The sequence below is a fragment of the Bos taurus genome, chromosome 24, assembly GCF_002263795.3.
Source record: "Bos taurus isolate L1 Dominette 01449 registration number 42190680 breed Hereford chromosome 24, ARS-UCD2.0, whole genome shotgun sequence".
NCBI classification, from domain to species: domain Eukaryota; kingdom Metazoa; phylum Chordata; class Mammalia; order Artiodactyla; family Bovidae; genus Bos; species Bos taurus.
Window position 1 is genome coordinate 3,912,501 of NC_037351.1, and position 23,258 is coordinate 3,935,758.

General features: G+C 41.3%; 1 protein-coding gene across 2 annotated transcripts in view; it reads right to left on the reverse strand.

Annotated features, from left to right (window-relative positions):
* ZNF407 (zinc finger protein 407) overlaps positions 1–23,258 on the reverse strand; it is a 385,365-nt gene that overhangs the window by 340,984 nt on the left and 21,123 nt on the right. For both annotated transcript variants that reach the window (XM_005223947.5, XM_015460033.3), the window contains exons 2-3: positions 14,353–18,989; positions 8,813–8,927 (exon numbers count right to left, since the gene is read on the reverse strand). In XM_005223947.5, coding sequence (XP_005224004.1) covers positions 8,813–8,927; positions 14,353–18,937 — 4,700 coding nt within the window. In that variant the 5' untranslated portion in view covers positions 18,938–18,989. The remainder of the gene's footprint in view (positions 1–8,812; positions 8,928–14,352; positions 18,990–23,258) is intronic.

Sequence of the window (23,258 nt, forward strand, 5' to 3'; positions counted from 1 at the left end):
TATTTCCCTTGTAAAAAGACTGGTGGCTGAAAATAGTGAGAAGTTATAAATTAAAACTAAACAGAACACCAGCAGGATATAACAGGAGCATTTCAATCCCAGAGTCAGGAGTCCTGGGTCCCTATCTCAATTTGTGAAAAGTCACCTAAGCTCTTGACCCAAATTTCTTTATCTGTTCACTAGATGGATTAGACTAGACCAAAGTGTAAATTCTGAAATCCTATGTTTTAAATAAATTTCAGTAGAGAACACTAAAACATCTTTTTAATAGGTAAACACATTGCAATTTCTCAGACTAGTGCAAATTTAGGTTTGGAAGCACTGACTGGCCACAATTTTAAAAATCATACTTATTTGCTAATATGATCATGATAATTATCAGATGTGTTAACTATGTGAGACTATTTTCACTGATTTCATTTATGACAGCACTTCTGCAACAGATAAGAAGGGAAGATCTTACATATAGCCAGACTCTATAGGAAGAATATTCTAGCTCCCCAAGAGCCACATGTAAAGCTGACAGTGTATTTATGATGCCAACTAACCCTTTATCGGTCCTTCAAAACAACCATTCTTTGGTCCAGTTCAGCATACTCCTATGGTTCCTCAGTGGTAAACAGTACTTTTTAAAATTGAAGGGGAACAGCAAACCAAAATAATTTTCTAAAAATTCATATATCAAGAGAGTAGCATTAAACAATGCTTGGAACTGTTCTTCCTTGGCACTCCAACACTTAGACAAAAAAGATGCTGTACTCATTCTTGGTAAAATGCTAAAACGAGTGGCAGCAAGGGGAAGAAAGGAACTCCGGGGAAGAGTGAAAACGGTGGGTGTGGAGATGGAACCCGCTGGCACAGAAACCATTTATGTGCTTGGAAATAAGAAAAGTACCTAAGAACTAGGGGCTTCCCAGGTGGTGCTAGTGGTAAAGAACCCTCCTCTAATGCAGGAGACGTAAAAGATCTTCCCAGGTTCAATCCCTGAGTCGTGAAGATCCCCTGGAGAAGGAAATGGCAACCCCCTCCAGTACTCTTGCCTGGAAAATCCCATGGACGGAGAAGCCTGGTAAGCTACAGTCCATGGGGTTGCAGAGAGTCGGGCACGACTGAGCAACTTCACTTTCACTTTCACTTTCCTGGACAAGACATGGCAACTCCCTCCAGTATTCTTGCCTGGAGAATCCCATGGACGGAGAAGCCTGGTAGGCTACAGTCCATGGGGTCACAAAGAGTCGGACACAACTGAAGCGACTGATCACACACACACCCAAGGACTAAGAAGTAGGAGAATACAATCCATTACTCAACAGTGTATATGTGTACTTTTTTTTTTGAATTGACAGTTTCCTGTCCAACGCACACTGCCCAGCCAGATGAACTGTGTATGCAAACGCAATTCTAACATGTGTTTTCAACATTACCAGTTGCATGTGGACACCTGCAGTATGACCATGTAACTGTGTGTCCTTCTAATTAGTTGGAACTATATGCTGCATAAAGTTATATGGAACCAATATTAACCTGGTCCATTACAATTATCCACAATCAATAGCATTCCTAATTAAAATTATGAACAATGAAATTCTCTTAAAAATAATTCCCCATGGCTGATACCTATGCCCCTTGATTCTGAAGTAGTCATTCACCGCCTACTGGGTTCTCTGCCTCTTCCTTTCACTGCCTATTTCACAGTCCAGAAAAGTAGGAAGACAGACAAGGGAAAAATAAAAAGTGATGGAAAGCAGAGGGAAAAGCCAGCACTCAGCACAGGGGCAGGGCGCGGCTCTGTGACCTGGCCCTGGCCACCTGGCCCCTGTCCTCTGCAATCCCCCCTTGGGCAGAGCTGGGGTCCCGGCAGCTCCTGAACCTGCTGTGCCCCTGGCTGAGCATCCCCAAGGCCCTGCATGGGACGCGCCGCCCCTGGCTCCCTGGCTAGCCCCCACTCACCCTCACAGCAGTGCTACCTACCGGATGAAACATCTTCTGAATCAGCAACAAGATTCAGAAAAGACTGGGCCATTTCTCTGCTTGAGCTTTCTCCATCCATTTGCAGCAGGTATTGTTTTGATCTTTTCACCCTAAAAACTAACAGCACTGGCACATGCTGATGATCCATAAATATTTAATACTTAAAAAAAAAATCCCCCGCTTCATCCCATCTAGCCACTTAAACTCCAGGAATTTCTTGCAGTGTTCTTAATATCCCACGCTATTCCATACCTCATCACTTTTGCTCTTTTGTTCTCACTAATAAAAAATGTCCAGATTTGCCTTGTATATAAATACCCCTGCATCCTTCAAGACCAAGCTCAGACCTGTGCTCTGAATGAAGCCTCTGCTGGTGCTCCCCAGCAAAGCCAGGCAGCCCTCCGCTGTGGACCACCATGCCCTGCTCTCACATCGCCTCCGAGTCTGTCTCCTACATGGAGCACGTGACCACAGGGCTCTTGCACCACCTGAGCCCACTGAAGAGGATGCTCAAGAACATGCCCCGTAGGAGATGAACGAGCACTTCAGTCATGACTGTGCTTCCCTCCGACCTACACTTCCAACGCCTCTCAGTCTTGGACAAATCAAAGGGCAAAGCCCTGTGGAAAGCAAAGGACTTTCAGAAACACATGAACAGGAAGACGGAGGGAGAAAACAGGCTAATAATAATAAAAAGAAAGCACAGGACAAGCAAAGAAAACGAGGGGAGTAGCTGCCCTCCTGCATTTCACTCCCGGGAAATAATAAAGAATCCCCTGATTCCACAACAGGTTTTTAGAGTCACCATGGAACATTTTAAAATGAAAATAAAGCAAAAATTACTTAAGTCACTGAGATAAGACTTCTTCACTGCAAAAGACCTTAGAGACAGAGGTCAATGTTTTCAACCATGACACCAACAAAGGACAATGTGTATTCTATTGCTATTTTCTTACGAGTTGATCTATCTTACTGCTTTGGAATAAATCTATGACCCGACTCTTTGAGGCAAAAGTGCAAGAAAACACTTATCACAAAAGAGGAGCACAGGACATGGTTTGACACAGAAGCTCTCGTCTCCTTGTGAGGAGACACAGGAGAGGGTTTCTTCCGCTTCTTCTCCATTTTCCTAACCTTGCCCTCAATGCTCTCCTGGGTTCACAAAATGGCTCACTGGAAAATCTCCTATAATCATATCTGTGAAAGAGTGTGATTTATTTTAATATAATTACTATGGTATCTCTTAGATTTTCAAAATAAAGGTGATTTGTTTAAAAAAAATATAAACTAACATCCATTCACTATTTAAATGGTATTTCAAGGACTTTAGCATCAGAAAAATACACTAACCATTAGTGTAAATGTGGTTATTCCTCACTGACAGGGAGAGAGAAAATAAGCATTACATGGGAATTTTAGATTTTTCAAACTAAAAGCAAAAGTATATCATTAAACAAAAAGCATTAAAGTATTATAGAGATAAAACATGTAATGTGTCCTGAATAATAAGAGTACTTGAATGTTAATTTTGATTTTTACAAAACTGAGAGATGCTACCCTTCATATTGTTACAAGCATAATGTGTGACACAATATAAAACAAAGCTTTTCTGTCTCTTTTTTCTATATCTCTTTAACCAAAACAATCAGCCAAACGAAAAGCTTATTTTCTTTGGATACATCTGTAGATATGATGGCTGTAATTAATTGTTCAGCTAAAAATGCAATTCCATGGTGCTTTTAATGATTTAGGTATACACAGCTTTAGTTCTCAAAGCAGACTAAAAATAGTGATTTTAATTTATTCCTGCTGCCTACAATTACCCACAACCATGTATTTTTAAATATTTCCAGCCTATAAAAATTACTAATTTTTGCCACTTGTGTTTATCTGCATTTAGACTTTGATTTGGATAAATTAAGCTCTCAAGTGTTCCTTGCTTTATGAAACTCTGCATGTTGTACACTTCAACACAAATAAATGACTTGTACCATTAGAGGTTTAAATAATGTAATGTACTTCATGCTCAGCCTGAAGCTGGATTCCAATGAAGTTGCTAATGCACGTAATGATTAAGTGTAACTCAAATACTAACTGTGTTGTTGAAAACATGACAGGCAATAATTTGGTCTATTATATTCTGCCATTTAATTGCCTAGTACAGACATTCTCTGACACGCTATGAAGCAATGATTTACAATTATTCAAGCTGCAAAGGTCAGAAAGTGACATTATAATCATCTACATAGAGATCCCTTCTAATGCACAAAAACTAGGTAATGCCACACACACACACACAAAAAAAGGAGTTTTACTGCATTAGTAACTTTCTATTTAAGGCTTCTTAAGCCAACTGAGAATAAACAGTTCATAAGCACATTAATATACAATAGAAAATGTCTATAATCTTTCCATGAACCAGAGATGACAGATTCCGTAAATGCTCTTATTCCCTCCTGACTAGGTAAGTACTACTCAACTGTTTAACTCCATATACAAGATTCAAGACTAGATACAGGGAACGCAGTCAGAAAATTACATAATCCCTAAATCATGGATACTGGGGTCTTTGTGAATAATGGCATAAAAAGTTAGGCTTCATCTCCCAGGTTTCCTGAAATCACAGGCCACTTGCTAATTTTCTAGTAACTCTTTTTTGTAGTAACTAGTAAGGAAAAACAAAAACCCAAGATGATCAATTTTACCCCTCTCATTCTAATGGAAAGACAATAAAATCTTCACTCTTTTAGGCATTATTTCTGTCATACTAACATGTTCAATTCGTAACCACTCATGTGCAACGAATCAACACATAAAGAACAACGAGGGAAAATAAAATTATTTAAAACAACTTTTTAATATGAGAAAAGTGAAACAGAGAGAGACCAGAAAAAAGAAAGAGAAAGAGACTGAATACAAGAATGTTAAAGTTAAACACAGTGCAAGCAATTTTTTAAAATAATGTAAGTCTGAGAAAAGCAGAAAACAAAAGCGGCTAGGGGCTGGAAGGAAGCAAGTACAGTTATCACACGCTAGAGAAAACAACCTAGGGAGAAAAAAATAAGTACAAATTAAAATTAGTAACTAAAACAACAGATATCACAAAAGCAAAAAAATAAAGAAAAGGCACAGCTAAAAGGAAGGAAACAGGGATCTACCATTACTACCACATAATTTACCTCTACCACTAAAAATACTTTAACTCTCAAGTCTGCCATCTGTACAATGGGAGTAATAAATATGAGATGAGCAATCTCATGAAACTGGACTCAACAAATGAAATGGATGTTAATTAAGTATACCCTAAACCACAGCACTCCATAAATACTATTTATACTTGAGAGTATGATATATACACGTGTGTGTGCCTGTATGTATGTACAAACATGGAGAAAAAGATTATCAAAATAAATTTAAATGAATGTAACAAAACATGGTTTCCATAATGATGCTCTTAAGCCACTGAGATTTTAAGCTCTTGACTACTAAAAAATAACAAAGGTAAAGATCATGGACTTAGTAAAAATGTGTCTACCTATTTTTAAACATATGTTCCCAACATGTAAGGTGCTTTCTATTATTTTTTTATTTCCTCCCCCACTAAGCCCTATGTCCAACCTGGGGCACATTTTCATTTTAACTATCCATCATTTATAAAATTCACCTAAATTCTATAAAATTCCTCTTGAGGTCATGCTCAGAAGTAAGAAAAACATTAAGAAACTGTAATTCAAAAACTGCTCCTCCTAACAGTGAAAATAGAGTGAAAGGCTTTTAAATGAGTTATCTATAACATGTTCTTAAAACAGGAAGTTCAGAGCAATACATTTTGAAACCTATACCCCGACATAAGCATGTAAACCATGGGTCAACAAAACTTAAATCCTGAGCTCTGAATCCTAGCCAGCATTAGAAATTAGACATCTCATCCATTCAGCTTCTTCTGTCAAATAACTTAAATCCACGATAAGCTGTAGCTAAGATTTGCCAATGAAGGGGAGAGAGATGTTAAAATTGAGCTTAAAAATTCAAAGATGAGTGTAGGTTCAAATAGTGGAAATTAAAAGTTTAAAAGGAAGTCTTTATTAAGGGAATAGCTAATGCACAACCCTTAAATTAAGTCTTAGTAAATATATATATATGATACATATTTGCTGAGCATCCAAAAGCTTCTTAAATAAAGATATGAAAAAAATCACATAAATAAACATATATTAATTCTCAGCTCAATTCAACAAAATGCACCATTTGTTGTTTTCATCAATTTCACCATAAAATATCAGGTTTTTTCAAGAGGTTACTAAGGAAAAATAGTACAACAATGTGAGTAATAATTTCACTGTAAAAGTGTGCCTGCTCCACTGTTTTCATATATTATAACTCTATCAGAACTGTTTGAAAACCCGTTTCTTTCTTACAACTCAAACAGTGAAAGGATTATGACTAAAATTTTAAAACAGACACTAAGATGCTAACTACTGAGGAAAAGAAGACACAGGGCAGGGCCTTCTGTTTGTGACAAAATTAGAGCTAATGTTCCTGAAAGATCACTTCACCTTTGAAAGCATGATTTTTTAAAAGGTAAAATTGATAGCAATTAAAGCTAATGAAGAAATGCAGCATGAGCTGCTTATGTTCAGGAACGGATGGGCCCACCGAGCATTTCTAAGATTATTTAGCCATCAATGATAATGAATTGACATTGTCAGTGATGTGAATGTACCAGTGCTCCCTACTGCCACGACCCTGAATAGCCAGTTCTCATTCTGTTCACGTTTTTTACCTCAGTTTTTAACGTGCATACTGCTCTGTCCCTTTGAAACACATGAAACACAGAACAACCTATGGCACTTTGTCTTCAGCACTGAAGGGTATTTCACTCACTACTATTGTGTGTCAACTACACAGCCTCAATAGGCATTCTTCAGTTTACCGAAATTCTTCAGAACTTTTAGCTTCACTGTAAAAATATCTCCCCTGTACAAATTATTGTTATGTGACTTTTAAGTCAAATTTTACCTAAACAAATTAAGAATTATTATTTCTTGGTCAAATAAAATTCAACAACTACTGTAATTCTAAGAGATACAGTTTGGGAATCTAGATTGCGTTTTCCACATGCACACATACACATGTAGACCTCTATGACAGCAGCATAAAACTCAACATAACTACATGTACTTACAACTCTACTCGGGAATCTACTTGGGAATCACTGTATAAACCACAGTGCAACACGTCAGTCGTACATTGTGAGCAATGAGCTAAGCAAGAGCGCAGTGCTCAAATCACACACCCAGAGCCAACCGGTCAGGTTTCTTTCTGACACCACGTGTGTCGGAAACTGCTCTCTGAAAGTCTCTCCTTCTCTTCCCAGGTCTTGGTAACACAAATAAGAAAGGAATGGAATCAGGTTTCTAATAATATAGTATGCAAAAACTGTTTACTTATTTCCCAGAAATGAGGAAGAAACTGTTTTGTTTTGTTTTGTTTTTGCCAACTTATAGCAAATCTTCACCACAGTCTGGGCCTTCCTCCTTGCTATAATTCACATGGTAAAAACAGAAATGAGATATCTTTTAAAATTCCAAGACCTGGAGCAATTAAAATGCACCATTTGGCACTTGACCCTTGCAGCTAAAATCAGTAGCAACAAAACTCATTCTCCCACTGATCTTCAGGGGGCTTCAGGGCAAAGGTTCATCTTCATTTACTTTAGCTCCAAGTCACTGAACCATCAATTCTGCCAATGAATAAATCACAGACCATGGTTAATAAAACTGCTTGCAAAGTTATTTGTAAAAACTATCTCAAGGGTCAAAAAATGCAGCTGCATCCTAGGATGAAATGCACCGTCCATTAAAAAACAGAAGCTGTTTGTGACTTAAAAGGTATTTATACAGTAGTGCTAACCAGAAGAATCTTTCACTGAAAAAAGAAACCTAATATAACATGTGCACGTCGCATAATTTAATTGAATCTGAAGTGTTTTGTGAACCAACCATAAGAACTGCAGGTTTCTCAGGTTTCACATAAAGTGTTTTTATATGATGCACTTATTAATTCATTTCTCTAGCATAATAACATTAAAATATACTTATAATCAGAAGTAAGGTATTAAAAACCCAGCTCTGAATGTCCTATGATATACCATAGATGTCATGGCATTTTAAAGCCTTTTAAACATTTCTGCTAAATTAATTAAGTTTTACATTAAGGCATCTCAGTGCTTCCTATTAAATGTAAGACATTTGAGTGACAATTAAACATTGTGAATGATTCTTTAGAGGAAAGAGCCATTAACTAAAACAGGAAAACAACTTTTGAAATAAAGTGACACAAAAACATACTTTATACACTGGTTTTTTAAGCCTCAATAATCAGGTCTCTGAAATGAAATCTTTTTCTGCTTTTTTCCTTATTGAATATGTCCAATGGATCCAAAGAACCATTAATGCGATTAAAATTAGAGCCGTATAGGAAAAGAGAAAAACACACACATACACCCCTAAAGCTGTATTATGTATTTTTTTATGTCTTTAAATGGAATTTACAGTTCTCTCTGGCAATGTGAATGAACATCCTATAATTTAGTCAATTTACAGATTACAGGTTCAAATTGACCTTGTAGCCCATAAAATTGCTCATCTTCAGCACAGGATTAGAAGTGGGAGAAGAATGTCATAACTGTGTTTAAGGAATTTACCATAACAATGGAAAGGAGGATACGCATGCATAATTCTAGCCACTCTTACTCATATCAGTTTTGAATCCTGAAACAATGGATATCCCGCACGTGCTTCCTGGTTCACCACGGTAGAGATGGTTTCAATTTACTCACCCACAGACGTGACACTTGTATTCCCTCATCCCAAGGTGCCTTTTGACATGGTTTCTGGCATCGCCAAGCTGAGCTGTTGCAAAATGGCATATCTTGCACTTGAATGGTTTTGATCCTAAGTAAATTTAACATAAAATATGATTTGAATTTGAATAATACATTACTGATAGTTTTAAAAGAGGCCTAGATCTTAAATCTTACTTATAGTCTAATTACAATTTTCTGTCCCCAAAAAGGAACACTTGCATTCCTTTCTAACTTGAACAGACATGCATTTCATAATTATTCCATTAATAAGACTTTAAAATGTTTCAATGAGTATTTTTAACTTTCAACATTTCTAAAATTTAAAGTCAAAAGTGATACACTTGAGCAGTACTACGTATTAACAGATAAGATGAGCTAAATAATTTCAAATATTTTTCTTACAATTCATAAGAATAGCTTTTAAAGTCACTCAACATTTTAAATGGAACATTTTTAAAACATAAATGCTTATAGAGTAGCTGATACTTTTTAAAATATATTTATTATCAAATAAATTTCTCAGTGGCCACATCCTGGTTCCTTCATATTTCTGCAGCTTTGAATTTATTCACATTAATAATGATATTTCAGATTTTTTCCTGACATTTATCCCAAATTATTCCCTATATTACTTTTAATAGCACACAGTATAAGAATATACAGTGAATAAATTATTTGCTTTTATGATCATTTTAGAGCCAAAACTCTGTGATGATTCAGCAAATCAGAAGAACTGACATTCTGGCTATTATTGACTTCAAGTACAAGTATTTCAACAAAAAATTTCAACACAGTATCAACTTTTTTTTTTAATTTCCTAAAGAAATAAGATTAATCTATACTCAAACATGAGGAGACAAAATTATTTCAGAGTCCACAAACTTATTGTCAGTAACAGGTAGATTCTACCTGGCAAATAGGTACTAATAGATTATCAGTACCCATATTAACAAGAAGCAACACTCTCAAAGTGTAACATGAATATACCATTTTCTAATTCTAACCTTTAAATCCTCAAATAAATCAAAATCATGTTTTTAAAAATCAGTTTAAAACTGTTACAATGTTTCCAAATTTTTCATAGCATATATAGTACCTACTTGGTGAAGTACCTCTTCTAATATAGTCAGACAGAATGTGAAATATGTGGACTTTAATACACAAAAAGAGCTCAAATAAAAAAATGCAATAAATCATTTTTGATCAATGGAACTTGGTGCAATGCCCTTGGGAAAAGAAATCCTCCCAGAATACTTTGTTGAAACTGAAGCACTCAGTAAAAAATTTTAGAGTCTTAAATTTCAATTTAATTCCCAAAAGCTGACAAAAAAAGTGAAGCATTTAATTTTAATCTTCTAACAGAAATAAAAAAGTCAACAGTACTAAGCACAGGCAGACAAGGTTGAATATTTCACAGTTCAATGACAATGAAGCCAGATCTCTTAATACTTCCATTTCTACTCTGAGAAGTAGATGTAAAATATATTTAGCACCTGAATGGTTATATCTAGTCAGCTTTATATGTTTAAATGTCAAAAGCAGGTTGAGACTGCAGCTTACAGCAATCCCATTCTATCAGTCACATTAGAAACTACAGTTTATTTAAATGATTCTGAAGAAACTAAGCCTATCACTACTTGGAAACATTTCATCTCGACAGGGAATTCTATAAAGGGGCTTGTGAAAAAATAGAGTGAGAAGAATCAATTACCTGCACTTTAAATTACACTGCATTAAAGGTAAGGTAATTAGGAAATTATTAATCAACAAGAACACCAGGGCTCTAAAGAAAAAGATAAAGCTCTCTCAACATGTGTGTTACAATTTTGGTGAAAGGATTCAAAGTACCTTGTGATTCAGGCCCTCTAGTTCCACCCCAGGAGTCCAGACATGGAGCCCAGGGGCCTGCAACCTAAGGCACAGGGCTCCCTGGTAGAGGCTGCCGCTCCTTCAGGCTTCAGCCATCACTGCTGGTGCGCTGACAACACCTACGTAAGTCACCTTGCTGACTGTTTCCATGCAGAAATCACGGAGGCCCTGAGTACTTTTTGTATCTTATGCACAGAAGAGATGTATTAACATCTCCTTTCTGTGCCATGAAAATTCTAATACTGGAGACTAGAGGTCACATTTCCTGTATAAGAAAACAAGAAATGTCCCCACTTTTTTCCTAACTGATGGTGTTTCCATTTTTAAACTTGCCAGGACCACCCCAACATGAATCCAGGCATAGTATTTATCAGGCAAAATTTGTAAAACCTCGTATTTTTAAATTTGCCTTAGGGTTCCCTGGGGAAGACAATTAAAAATCTGCCTGCAATGCAAGAGACCCAGGTTCAACCCTTGGGTTGGGAAGATCCCCTGGAGGAGAAAATGGCAACCCACTCCGGTATTCATGTCTGGAGAATCCCACGGATAGAGCAGCCTGGTTGACTGCAGTCCATGGGGTCCCAAAGAGTCAGACACAACTGAGTGACTAACACTTTCACTATCACACTTTAGGCATACTGAGATTATTAAATACATATTTATTAGAAATAAGTAAATTATTATTTATTATTAAACCATCCCATTCCTTGGTTTTTGTTTTTGGCTTTATTTTTTTTAATTTGGTCTGTGAGGTTTGCTGAAAGAGATAAATGAAGAGGGTCTCTAGCCTTCTGGCACCTTCTTACAATTTTACCTACAGAATTCCAAAGACTTTAAGCTTCTCCTCAGGCCTGCACTGGCCTCCCTCAACTTCAGTTACGGTCAACCCCTATGTACATGCTGACGTGACACTTGAAAAATCACAGAAAGACTAGGTCAGAGAGTCAAGGAAGATGGATTCAACCCATCACCTAAAGCTTCTCCACTCCACAACCTTCCCGACACTGACACTTCACCCATCCACCTGCTTATTTCTCCATCAACAAAACACTGAGCGCCACCGCCACGCAGAGCCCGGACGTGAAGCCCTGAGCAGACCCGCGCCCCGGCGCCCTGCGCTGGCCGTGCACAGGCGGAGTCCCCCTAAGCTGCTCTGCCCATGCTGACCCGGCTGCCACACCGGCGCACCAGCCCTGACGTGAGAACCTCCCAGTGAAGCCACCCGCTCCCCGTCTTCCCATATGAAGACTGTGCCAACAGCACCCGAGAGCGGCTCGGAACAGAAAGCATGGGCTTCAGACAGTCTTCGGGCCTGATGAGCGGAACTAAAGCCCCACTGCCCGGACAGGGTGGGAAGAAAGCGACCCACTCTCCCCAGTTCACCCTGAGAGGCCAAGGAGACACTCCTCCTCTGCTGTGCCGACGACTGCACACCAGCAAGCGTCGGGAGGCTTTCCCCACAGTCCTTGATGACCAAAACTCATTTATTTCTTCTAGTGCTGCTTTTATCATCTTAAGGGTGGGAAGAAAAGGTTACATAAAACATATAGTAAATCACAAAATATGAAAACAGCGATTGGAAGAATAAGCCCTCTTCCAGTCAGCCATTAATAACCATCCTTCAATGACTATCTCATGGATATAAGCAAAGAATCAGAGAGGCAATTCACGCTAAAATGCCCCAAGGGGGGGGGGGGGGAGTTGGATTAAAACCTGGAGAGCAACCGCCTCCCAAAAAAACACTTGCAAAACTGAAATGCGGGCTGACATTGGGTACTCAGAAACACAGCTTTTTTTGGTGCCTCAGAACACAATAAAAATGTTCCTGCTGATAAGCCCAACACCAGTTGTTAAAAAGTATGCTAACTTTTACTAAATGTTACAATCAATGATGTAACTTATATAAGTAGGGTTACTTTGTCACATATTGATAGTTACCTCACTTTCACATCCACATTAACTTGATTTTAAATGCAATTAATACATATAGTCAAGGAAGACTAATGGACTACATTCTGCACTTAACCTGGTGGACATTTTCAAATGGCACAAGTGACCAGTGCAAACCTATTTTGCATTGTAAACGACTAAATAAATCTTAATGGATTAAGAATGATCAGCTATCAACACACAAGGGAAATTAAGTGCTGAAATGCCTACATTGATTATTTTAAATTATTAGCCTTACTCTGTTCTTGAATTTGTATGCTTTTAGTGAGCTTTAACACATTTACAAGACTTATTGACTATAATTACAAGAGAATTCAAGTAATGGACACATCAATTATGAGCAACATGTCTTGACCAGACAGTTGCATAAAGAATTCTAAAAAGAGCTCCATTAGCACCTTCCTCTTACTTCTACTCAGTTTTATCTGCCTGAAGAGGGCATGCTAAGAAAGTACCTACTTTCTGCACATGTGAACGAGCCTAGTTTCTAAAAACCATATCATTTCAGGAACCGAGCAATAACACGATACCAGCAGAGACGATAATGAAGCCAACAAATAACTGCATTTGAACTTATTCCCCAGCAGTGGTTCTACTGCCTGAGAAGAGCTGAGATCCAGAGTACAATGTGTATATTTACCTAGATCAATCTTCTGCTAGTGGCCCTGTTACTTTTGTCAATGAAAAACTTTTATCTATCTTTAATCACCCTCAACTACTAACAATGTTTCATACTCTTTTGTCTGCCTCCTTATAACCGTGCACTAAGTTTCAAAAACTGCATGAATCTAAAGTATAGCTTTAATAATAAGCCATTATTTAAAAGTACAGTAAAATAAACCTTACAGTTTTAATGAAAATATGTTCATTGAAATGTGAATTTATTATTCAAATCCACTCATAAATTCAACCATGGAGACAGAACTTGTCTAAGCAGAGCACAATGATTTAGAAAAGCTGTCTATTTAAAATAAAGAATGTATGGCAGGTTTATAGAAACAGTGCAGTGAATTTTTACATAAATTTAGAATAGTGGCTTATGTATTTTCCACAAAAAAAAAAGTTTCAAAAAGAAAACTACCTAAAAATTGAACATTAAAATGGAACACTCCATGTGACAGCACAGAAACTAAATCAAGTGCTACCTCCATGAAAACCAAATCCCCAGGACATATTAACTTTGAAAAGTGTTGACTAATTTTGATCTTTGAGAGCAGAATCCTGTTGCCTGGGAGTTACACTTTGGGATATAAACTATCTGGCATTGGATACACCTAAATCTCTAAAACTGTAAGGAAATATTCATACTTCATTCTTCAAAAGCCATTTAATAGGTCCTCTGAAACCCAAAGTGCCACTTAACAGACACCCTGGAGAACCAAACACTTAAAGGACTTAGAGACAACTGAAAAGCTGTGAGAGGCAGGAATATAACAAAGGCATCAGAAGGACGAGGCTTTCTGGTCAAAGAAATCTGCCAAACAGCCTGCCTCTGGAATCACTAAGGCTCAGTTAATAACCTGGAGATACGTTGAGTGTCAACCAAGAGCAGAGCCAGGGCCGGGGGGCAGCAGGAGGTGAGCTGGGTGGGGGCTGCCAGGCAGGGGCTGTAAGGACTCCACGTTCGGGGGCAACCCAGGTCCCCACTCGAGCACGCCCCGGCCCTGGTGGGTAAAGAGGTCGCATGGACCTACCTGTGTGCGTGCGAATGTGCGCCAGGAACGCCATCGAGTTGCTACTGCGACACATCTTCCCGCAGTACTTGCACACGTTGCCCTGGTTCTCCTCCCTCTCGCGGTTGATCTGCTCGGTGTCCTCCACGATGTACTTGTTCACCTCTCGGAGCAGCTCCTCGTGCTGCCCTTTGATGTGCAGGAACAAATTCTGCTCGGAGTCAAAGGGCTCCGTGCACTTGACGCACTTGAAGGTGGCGCCACCCTCGGGCAGCTCCTCCACGCTGGCCTGCTCGTTCCGCATGTGGCCAGCGCTGGCCAGGTGCTGGTGGAGGTTGCTCTCCGTGTAGAAGGACTTGCCGCACAGCAGACAGTGGAAGTGTTTCTCCTTCGTCGGGTGCTTCATGGCTATGTGCACATTCAGGCCACTCAGACCGTCCGCCAAGAAGCCACAGTCATCACAGCGAATCCGGGTGGACTCCACAAAGGAACTACTGTCCGCTTTCTTCTTTTTCACACCTTGAGCACAGTCCTTCAAGGGCAGTTCACTCATCCTCACTCCGGCTGCCACAAGCCCCTCTTGAGACTGGTCGAAGAGTTCCCCATCTTCGGGGTTCTTGATCCTTATTATGGAAGAATCAAATCGGCCGAAACTGTACACGGCCTGCCCTTTATCATCAATACTGATTATAGTTTCATAAACATCATTGTTGTCAATGGTGCTGTCAGAAGCTGGACCATCCTCTTCCAAAATCACTTTGGTTTCATGTCGGGAATTCATCAGAATCTCCTTACTCTCCAGAACGGGATCTCCCGGAACATCTTTCAAGTCCCCTGAACTCTGCATGCTTCCAGCTCTGTCCTGATCACTGCTCCCCAGGTTCAGCAGATCTCTGGGAGCTGTCAGCATGGCACTCTTGGCTGGATGCTCTCCATCTACAGCTCTGAGACACCCACGTTTGCCAAGGACTTTATCAGCTTTGTCCTCTGCGTTTCCTCCATCACTCTCGCCATGTGTGTTTGGACTACTGATGTCATTCAACATACTGTGCCTTTTCTTTGCTGTCTCATGATTCAAAGCTGAGCTTCCTGAGTTTTCATTCTGAAATTTGCTTGGGGAGCCACAATTAGAAGAAATACTAAGGGGCACCATCTCCTCCGGTTTTATAACTTTGTCCTTGGCAAGGGGCTGCTGGAAAGTTTCACAAAAGGAATGATCTTCACTGAGGTTAGAGTCTTCCTCAGTCTCAGTTTCTACGGAGTCAGAAGCACAGAATACCTTGGACATATCTAAACTGGTGTTCTCATCCAAAATAGAGCAATCAGCAGCATTTCTAGATTTGAGAGTTTCAGAGGGTTGGTCTGAAATAATCTGAAATTCCTCAGAATTCTGTTGCTGCTGCCCTTGGGGAATAATGATGGTTTTGGACACTTCTGAAGAACTGGCTTGTACGTTAGTAGAGTTCAGGTAAGACTGCCTTTTCATCTTGTGTTTTTCTGTTGCCGCATGCCTGGTCATCTCCCGTCGAGTCACAGCATAGTAATCACATGCCATGCAATAAAAGGCAAACTCTCTTGTATGTTTCCGTTTTACGTGCAGCTCCAGAGAGGTGGAAGAGTGTGCCTTAAACTCACAGTGCGTACATCTGTTTTCATCTGTACTCGCATCATCTTTCTGGGGGCATGTGTCACCCTGAAGGTCCTCTGGATCCACAGAGGTTTGCTCCTTTTTCTCAATAAGGTGACTGCCAGTCTCCCTATCTTCAGGGTGAAACACGTTCTCAACTTCCACTTCCACTGGACTCCCTTGCTCGAGTGGTGGCTGTTCTGAAACGGAGGTGTCTGCTTCCACTGGAGGGTTGGCAGGCTCATCTGCCACGCTGGTGTTCTTCCTACTGGCATCAAGGTTACCGCCTTCAGGGCCAACAACGATATCGGAACTCTGTTTTCCACTCGCTTCAATTTCTACACGTCCTTTATGCTTCTTGGTGGCACAATGACGTTCCATGTCTCCCTTGGTTACGGTGTAATACTTACAGACTTTGCATAAATAACTATACTGGTGACTGTGTTTTCGTCGAATGTGCACAGTCAAGTTCGTGATACTGGAGGCCAGGAGACCACAATGTGAACAGGTCCGAGAGATGTTGCCTTTAGGTCGCCCCCTCTTTGGAGTCGGGGGTGGAGCTAATTCACCCTCTTTGGTAATGACACCGGACAATGACAGTTCCTGGGGAGGCAGGATGCTCTGGTCGAGACAGGACTGCTCCTGGATCTGCACACCTTCTCCGTGGCCTTCTGTCCTGCCATTCCCGGGGACGGTAAGCTCTTCTTTCTTGTCATTTGCACCTATGCAGACCCTTTCAATACATTCCTCAAAGCTTAGGCCAATGTTATTTTTCTTAGCATTTTCAAGATGCTTGCTTCTCTTGATGTGTTTCTCCATTCCTTCTTTGCTCAGGGAATAAAGATTACACGCTTTACAAAGAAAGTGATAGTCTTGACCGTGGCGGAGCTTTATGTGTCTCGTGAGAACAGTGGAAGATCTTGTTTTGTAAAAACACTTCTTGCACTGAAACTGAGGCTTACTCGAATGCCTCGCTTCATTTCCGTGGCTTACCCTGGACTTAGCTGGCTCTTCCTGAGCTGATTTTCCGGCCTCACTCACAGAAACTTTTGCGTTTTCTGATTCTAAAGTACTTAAGGGGAACGTCTGTAAAGCTGAATCACCATTAAATGACTGAGAAGACTTTGTCTGACCCAACAAGTGAATGTGCTTCTCAGTTGCTCTGTGTTCCTCCATGTCTTTCTCGGAGGAGAAGAACAGATGACAGGGCGGGCAGAGGAAACCCATACTGTGCTTCTCCTTCATGTGGTCCCTCAGGTCCACCTCGTTTGGGGAAGTAAACAAACAACATTGGCAACGCAGGCCGGAGGCGGTCTGCTGATGCTGGTGGCTGTGCGCGTGCTCCTCCACGTCCCTCCTGGATGTGCTAGAGAAGCCACACGTCTGGCAGTGAAACCGCAACTCGCCCACATGGCACCTTGTCACGTGGATCTCCAGCTCCGCCCTGCTTGTGGCTGTGTGACCACAGGCCGAACAAGTACAGGCCACCTGGTGGTCGGGAGCTGGCCTCCTCGCCAGAGAGTCGGAGGAGCCAGGGAGATGCGCGTTTGTCCTGTCCTGCTTTGGGGCCTGGGTCTCTGGGGGTATCAGGCGCGGGTCCCCGTGCAGAGGTGCTGACTCCGCGTCGCTCATTTTTATTGGTGCCCTCAAGTGCTTCGAATACAGCCTCTGCACTTCGTTAGCGCCCCTCTTACTAACTCCTAGGAGCCCGCACCTCTTCTTCACCTGGCCCTTCAAAGCGAAGGCGCCAGCACGCCGTCGGAAGCCGCTGCCCAGCACAAGGAAGCCACGCTCGGCCCTGGGTCTTGAGGCTGTGCTGAGGCCGGGGGCTGCCTGGGCCGTGTTTCTGCTGGACTCCAGCCTATCTAGGAGCCTCTCGGAGGTGACAGCCATTCCCAGCTTTCTGCTCTGGTTCTCGGGATTCCCGGCTGCATCGTGGGAGGTTACATTTTCTTCAACGACCTCCATTTTCTCTGGAGAGGTGTTCCTGGACGGCCTCATTTCAACCCGCAGCTCGCTGCCGTGCCCACTTTGTTTAGAAAAGCTTCCTCTGAAATCTCTGAATGTGCCCGCTCCAACGCTCCGCAACGCTTTTGAGTCGCCGTTCCTGGCTACCGGCCTAGATGCTCTCGGCTTTGTGCGGCCAGCCTTCGCTCCCACGGGACTCGGCTTCTTGGGCAAAGGCTGTTTGGTTAAGATCTGTACGAAACCTCCACGGGCAGCGAGGTTCTGCCGCCGGAGATGTGTTTTGCCGAGACAGTGTGCGTTCAGCAGGTTCTCCTCGGCACACTGAAAGCCGCAGAGCTCACAGGAGAAGGCCCTCGGCGGGCCGCGTGCCTGCCCGGTGTGCCCGGGGAAGGCCAGGCCACCGTCGGCCGCGGGGCCACAGGCCTGGTCCTCGGGCCGCGGTGAGGGGCGCACGGCGTGCTTCTCCACGTGCGGGCAGGAGACAGGCGAGCAGGCACATGGGCCCCCGAGGGCACCGCTCCCGCGCATCTCTTTGGGGGGCGACGGCGGCTCCCCTCCAAGATCGAGGAACGCTGTGGTCTCCTGAGCAGGCTCCTTCTCAGCGGCCATTTCACCCGGGCTCGGGTGACCGGGGAGACCCGGGCTGCCATCACGGCCACTCGAGAGGGGCTCCACCTCGGACCCCGGCAACGCAACACCCTCTCCCGAGCCTGTGCCTTCGGGGCTCCCTGACCCATGGGTGCGCGGCTCTCCCGGCCCCAAGGGCTCAGCCTCCGCTAGTTTCATTCGCTTGGAAGCGCGTTTATTTCCGTTGTCCTCCTCGACAATGTGGTCCAAGTCCGAGGACTCTGCAAAACCCCTTTTGTTTGTGGAATTCTCAGCAGAGTCCGCTGTCTCATCAGATACAGGCCCACGGTCCACGCCGTGGGATGCGCTGTGGCTTGGGTGTTCTGCCTCCTCGTTTACATGGTCACCCTCATCGCTCCCCAGCTTCTTCCCGGGATCCATCATTAATAAAGTGCCGGCGAGCTTCCGTGTCAGATGCGGTCACTGGGCTCTCAGCCTGTGAAGAACATAAACGCAGTGTTACACCTTTGAACGTACAGAAAAGACAGATGTCAGCCCTAAACTCAACATAAAGTGACACGCCGGATGAAAAATATCCCAAAATCAGCCTCTACATCTCCTTTACATTGAGATGGACTTGATCATGTGCCAAGTCCTTCATGAATGAAACCAGACTGGGCGACAGCATGTCACCACACCGCCGACTCAGAGAGCATTACTGCAGTAACTTTGATAGAAAAAGTAACTTTCAACCGGCTTACAAAAACACTCCCATGTTTTAGTTTTCTTTACTGGTCCATTTCAATTTACTACTTAAAAAAAAAAAAAAAAGCAGAGAAGCCCTCTTTTCAAATTACATTTCAGTGAACTCCCATTCTATAAAATAGATTAAACAAAATGTGCTATATGAGTCAGGGAGCCAGCCTTCCCCTCTGTGGCTTCCCAACAGAGGCCGAAGTCCTAGTATAAAAAGGTAACAACTGCTTCACTCCCTCCCCCAGAGCAGAGCCCTCCTGTGGTCCTTCTAAGTAGATCCTACATCTACCAACATGGATACGCTCATCACACACAGCCGTGCACGCTCAGCTCTGCCACCAGTGAACGCCACTCCCAGCCCAGCTGTCAATCACCGATTTCTCCATCTAACAGTCATTTTGTGTTGTCTGAAGGTTAATGGCAAAGGGCAATGTCAGTGATAGGATAGAATTAATGAAGTAAATTTTAGGGGGAGAAAAAAATTTTATTGAATAAAATGCTTTAAAATCAATAACATTGATTTCATTTTTCATTATGCGATTTAATTCCATTAAAACATATCATTTTCCATTTACTTTATACCATGATTGGAATTCTCAGCCATTTGATTTGATGTTAATAAAATGCCATCAAGTTTATGGCCTCAAAGCTAATGATAACTATTTTTAACTATTTGTCCATTTTTTTTTTGTAACAATGACAAACCAAATGAAGGCTGTTCTCTGTCTCTGCTAAAAGTAAGGACTATAAAATATATATAATGACACCAAAACCATGAGAAACAATATAAAAAATTAATAAATTAGTCTTTATCAAAATTAAACAATTTCAAATGACATTATCTTCAAAAATCACCAAAAACAAAGTGAAAAGAGAAGCCACAGAGTAGGGAAAACGTTCCGCAAATCAATAAATATAAATATGTAAATCCTCTGCCAGATACGTTTTACAAATATTTTCTCCCTTTCCATTTCATAAATGTTATCTTTTGATAAGCAGAAGTTTTAAATTTTGATAAAATAAATTTTTTTTCTCGTTCTGACTACTTATGTGTCTCGCTTTCTTTCTATATCCAGAGCTAGAAGGTAAAGGCCTGCTTTATTTTATCCACTCACATGTCCCAAGAATCTAGAACAATGCCAAGTACATAGAAGGTTTTAGAATGAACAAATAGCTCATTATGAAATAAGAAGTGTCTCCTAAGTATTTATTGATGAAATGAAAATTGTCTGAGATGTCTTTCACAATAGTCTGGGAAAGGGGCCTACCGAAGGCTCTGTACCGACATGCTAAAAGCTGAGTGACAATGACACCCTATCCATCTTCTGTGTGTTTGCACACGTATATGCTTGAAAATGCCCACAACGGGAGTTATTTTTAAAAAGCTTTTTAACATGTAGCCTAAAATGACGTGAATTCCTTTCAATGAGTCCTTTCCTTTCCTCCTCTTGCAAGACTGCTGTGCCTCACAGCTATAACACCTTCATGACAGACACCCGCAGGTTTACATGCACAGAACACAAAAACCCCAAACACGCAGACGCCTATTCAGAGTCAATGTTCCACGGAGGGCACCTGACTTATACGTTTTTGGAGATGAAAGAATGACTATATGAATATGCAGAAATAAAATAATGAGGCTCTATTATCTTCTATATAATGGCTCCAAAAATTCTATAACAAAAGGAGAAAATGTTTCAGTATTTGCTATTTCCCAAATGGCTTTCTAAATTAATGAAAGAATTCAGCATCTCATTATACAAGAAACAAACATTCAACAAATAGATATTGAGTTGCCTAGAATGTCAAAGGAACTCTAATGATACAAAACACATCCTTTCCCCTCAGCAGGCTCATATTCTACTAGGAGCCATGTGACACATGTGGAAAGGAACTGATACAAGGCCACGCAGGATCGCACGTGTGATATAAACTAAGAACTACAGCAGCACAAACAGGCATGCAACCCTACTGCCAGGCAGACTGTTGGGCTAAAAGGGCAGAAACATCATTTGAGCTAAACCCCAAGGAAACAAGACGTTTTTCTTCCTTTTCTTGAGTGGGCAGGTAGGAACAGTTAAAACCTTTTAAGGAGAAAAAAAAGATTAGCAAAGCCACAGAACACACTCTATGAGCATGCAAGACAGGCGGCAGTGCAGGCAGCTACCGCTCTGGCTTTCTACTGCGGGGCAACTGAAAACCCAGGCAGAGGACCATCCAGCACATCACAGAAGGCTCTGAAATAGCAGCTGGAATTCATTCAGCAGTGTCGGCGGGGAGTCACCAAAACGCAGCGCTGCTTCAGCAAGATTCAGTTTTCAGTTACAGGACGTACCATAGCGAGAGACAGTCTAGAAGCAGAGCGAGAGCATTCTGTTTTGAGTTATAGTGCCTGAACTGGAATGACATCAGTACTCATGAGTCCCGAGTATCTTAGAGTGACCGAGAGGAGACTCGATGGAAATGAGGAAGCTTACACACATACAAATTTAAAAAGAAAAACCTTCATCAGAAAGATTATTAGTTTATTATAGCAGAACTCAAAACCCACCCGACTGGGAAAGTTCAAGGACTCGTTTCTGGAGGCAGGCTGAATTCATTTGCTCAACACTTACTGAAGTCGACCATGTGTCAGAAAGCACTTCAACCCTCTGTGAACAAAGCAGAACACAGGGCAGGCAGGGGCCTCACTGTCATCACTCAAGGCAGGATCCCTGTTTTCTCTCGAAGTCCTAGTCCCTGTGCTCACTGGAGAAGACCATGAGCCTCCCGTTTCCTCCCACAGTAAGATCCCAAAATTCAGAAGACTTAGTAGGAATTTAGACTAAAATAATGAGATGTATTATTAAGCCAAATCTTCTCAAAGCAGATGGTTCCTATACAAATTGATCAATTACTATTCAACACACCACACATCCTCACTCTGCCAGATTTTCAAATACGCAATTCCATTTATAGTTTCTACTCTCACTCAAATTCTCACATAGTGGTTGTTCCTTAAGTAAAAAAAAATAAAGTGATCTTCAATTTTACCTATATACATACGTACATATATACATATGTATATAGTGACCTTCAATAGAGTGATCCTTGGAAGAAAAGTTATGACCAACCTAGACAGCCTATTAAAAAGCAGAGACATTACTTTGCCAACAAAGGTCCATCTAGTCAAAGCTATGGTTTTTCCAGTCATCATGTATGAATGTGAGAGTTAGTTATAAAGAAAGCTGAGTGGCGAAGAATTGATGCTTTTGAACTGTAGTGTTAGAGAAGACTCTTGAGAGTCCCTTGGACTGCAAAGAGATCCAACCAGTCCATCCTAAAGGAAATCAGTCCTGAATATACATTGGAAGGACTCATGCTGAAGCTGAAACTCCAATACTTTGGCCACCTGATGCGAAGAACTGACTCTTTGGAAAAGACCCTGATACTGGGAAAGATTGAAGGTGGGAGGGAAAGGGGACCACAGAGGATGAGATGGTTGGATGGCATCACCGACCCAATGGACATGAGTTTGAGTAAACTCCTGGAGTTGGTGATGGACAGGGAAGCCTGGTGTGCTGCAGTCCATGGGGTTGCAAAGAGTCGGAAATGACTGAGCGACTGAATTGAAATGAATATCGTGATCTTCAATTTTACCTATAAAAAATTATTAGCTCACTAAGAAACTATCCCAAAAGAAAATCCTTACTATTAACTGAAATATTCTCTGTTGAGGTTTAAAAAGAAAAAAGAAGATGCTGCAAAGAAATCAAAACATTCATACACTTTTTAAGAACAATAATAAAACAAATCAATAGCAGCCTTATGATGACATCTGGTGGCCATTTCTCACAGGAACTATTTTCAGCATTTTTTTTTAAGTGTTTCAGAAAGCAGTAGAGAAACATAACCAGTTTTTGGACCACTTCATATGCTTGCGTTACTGTGGGCAGCACGCATGAAGTCTTCCCCTTCACTTTCTCCCCTTTGGTTCCACTTTGACGCATCCTGACCTCGGTTCTCTCCC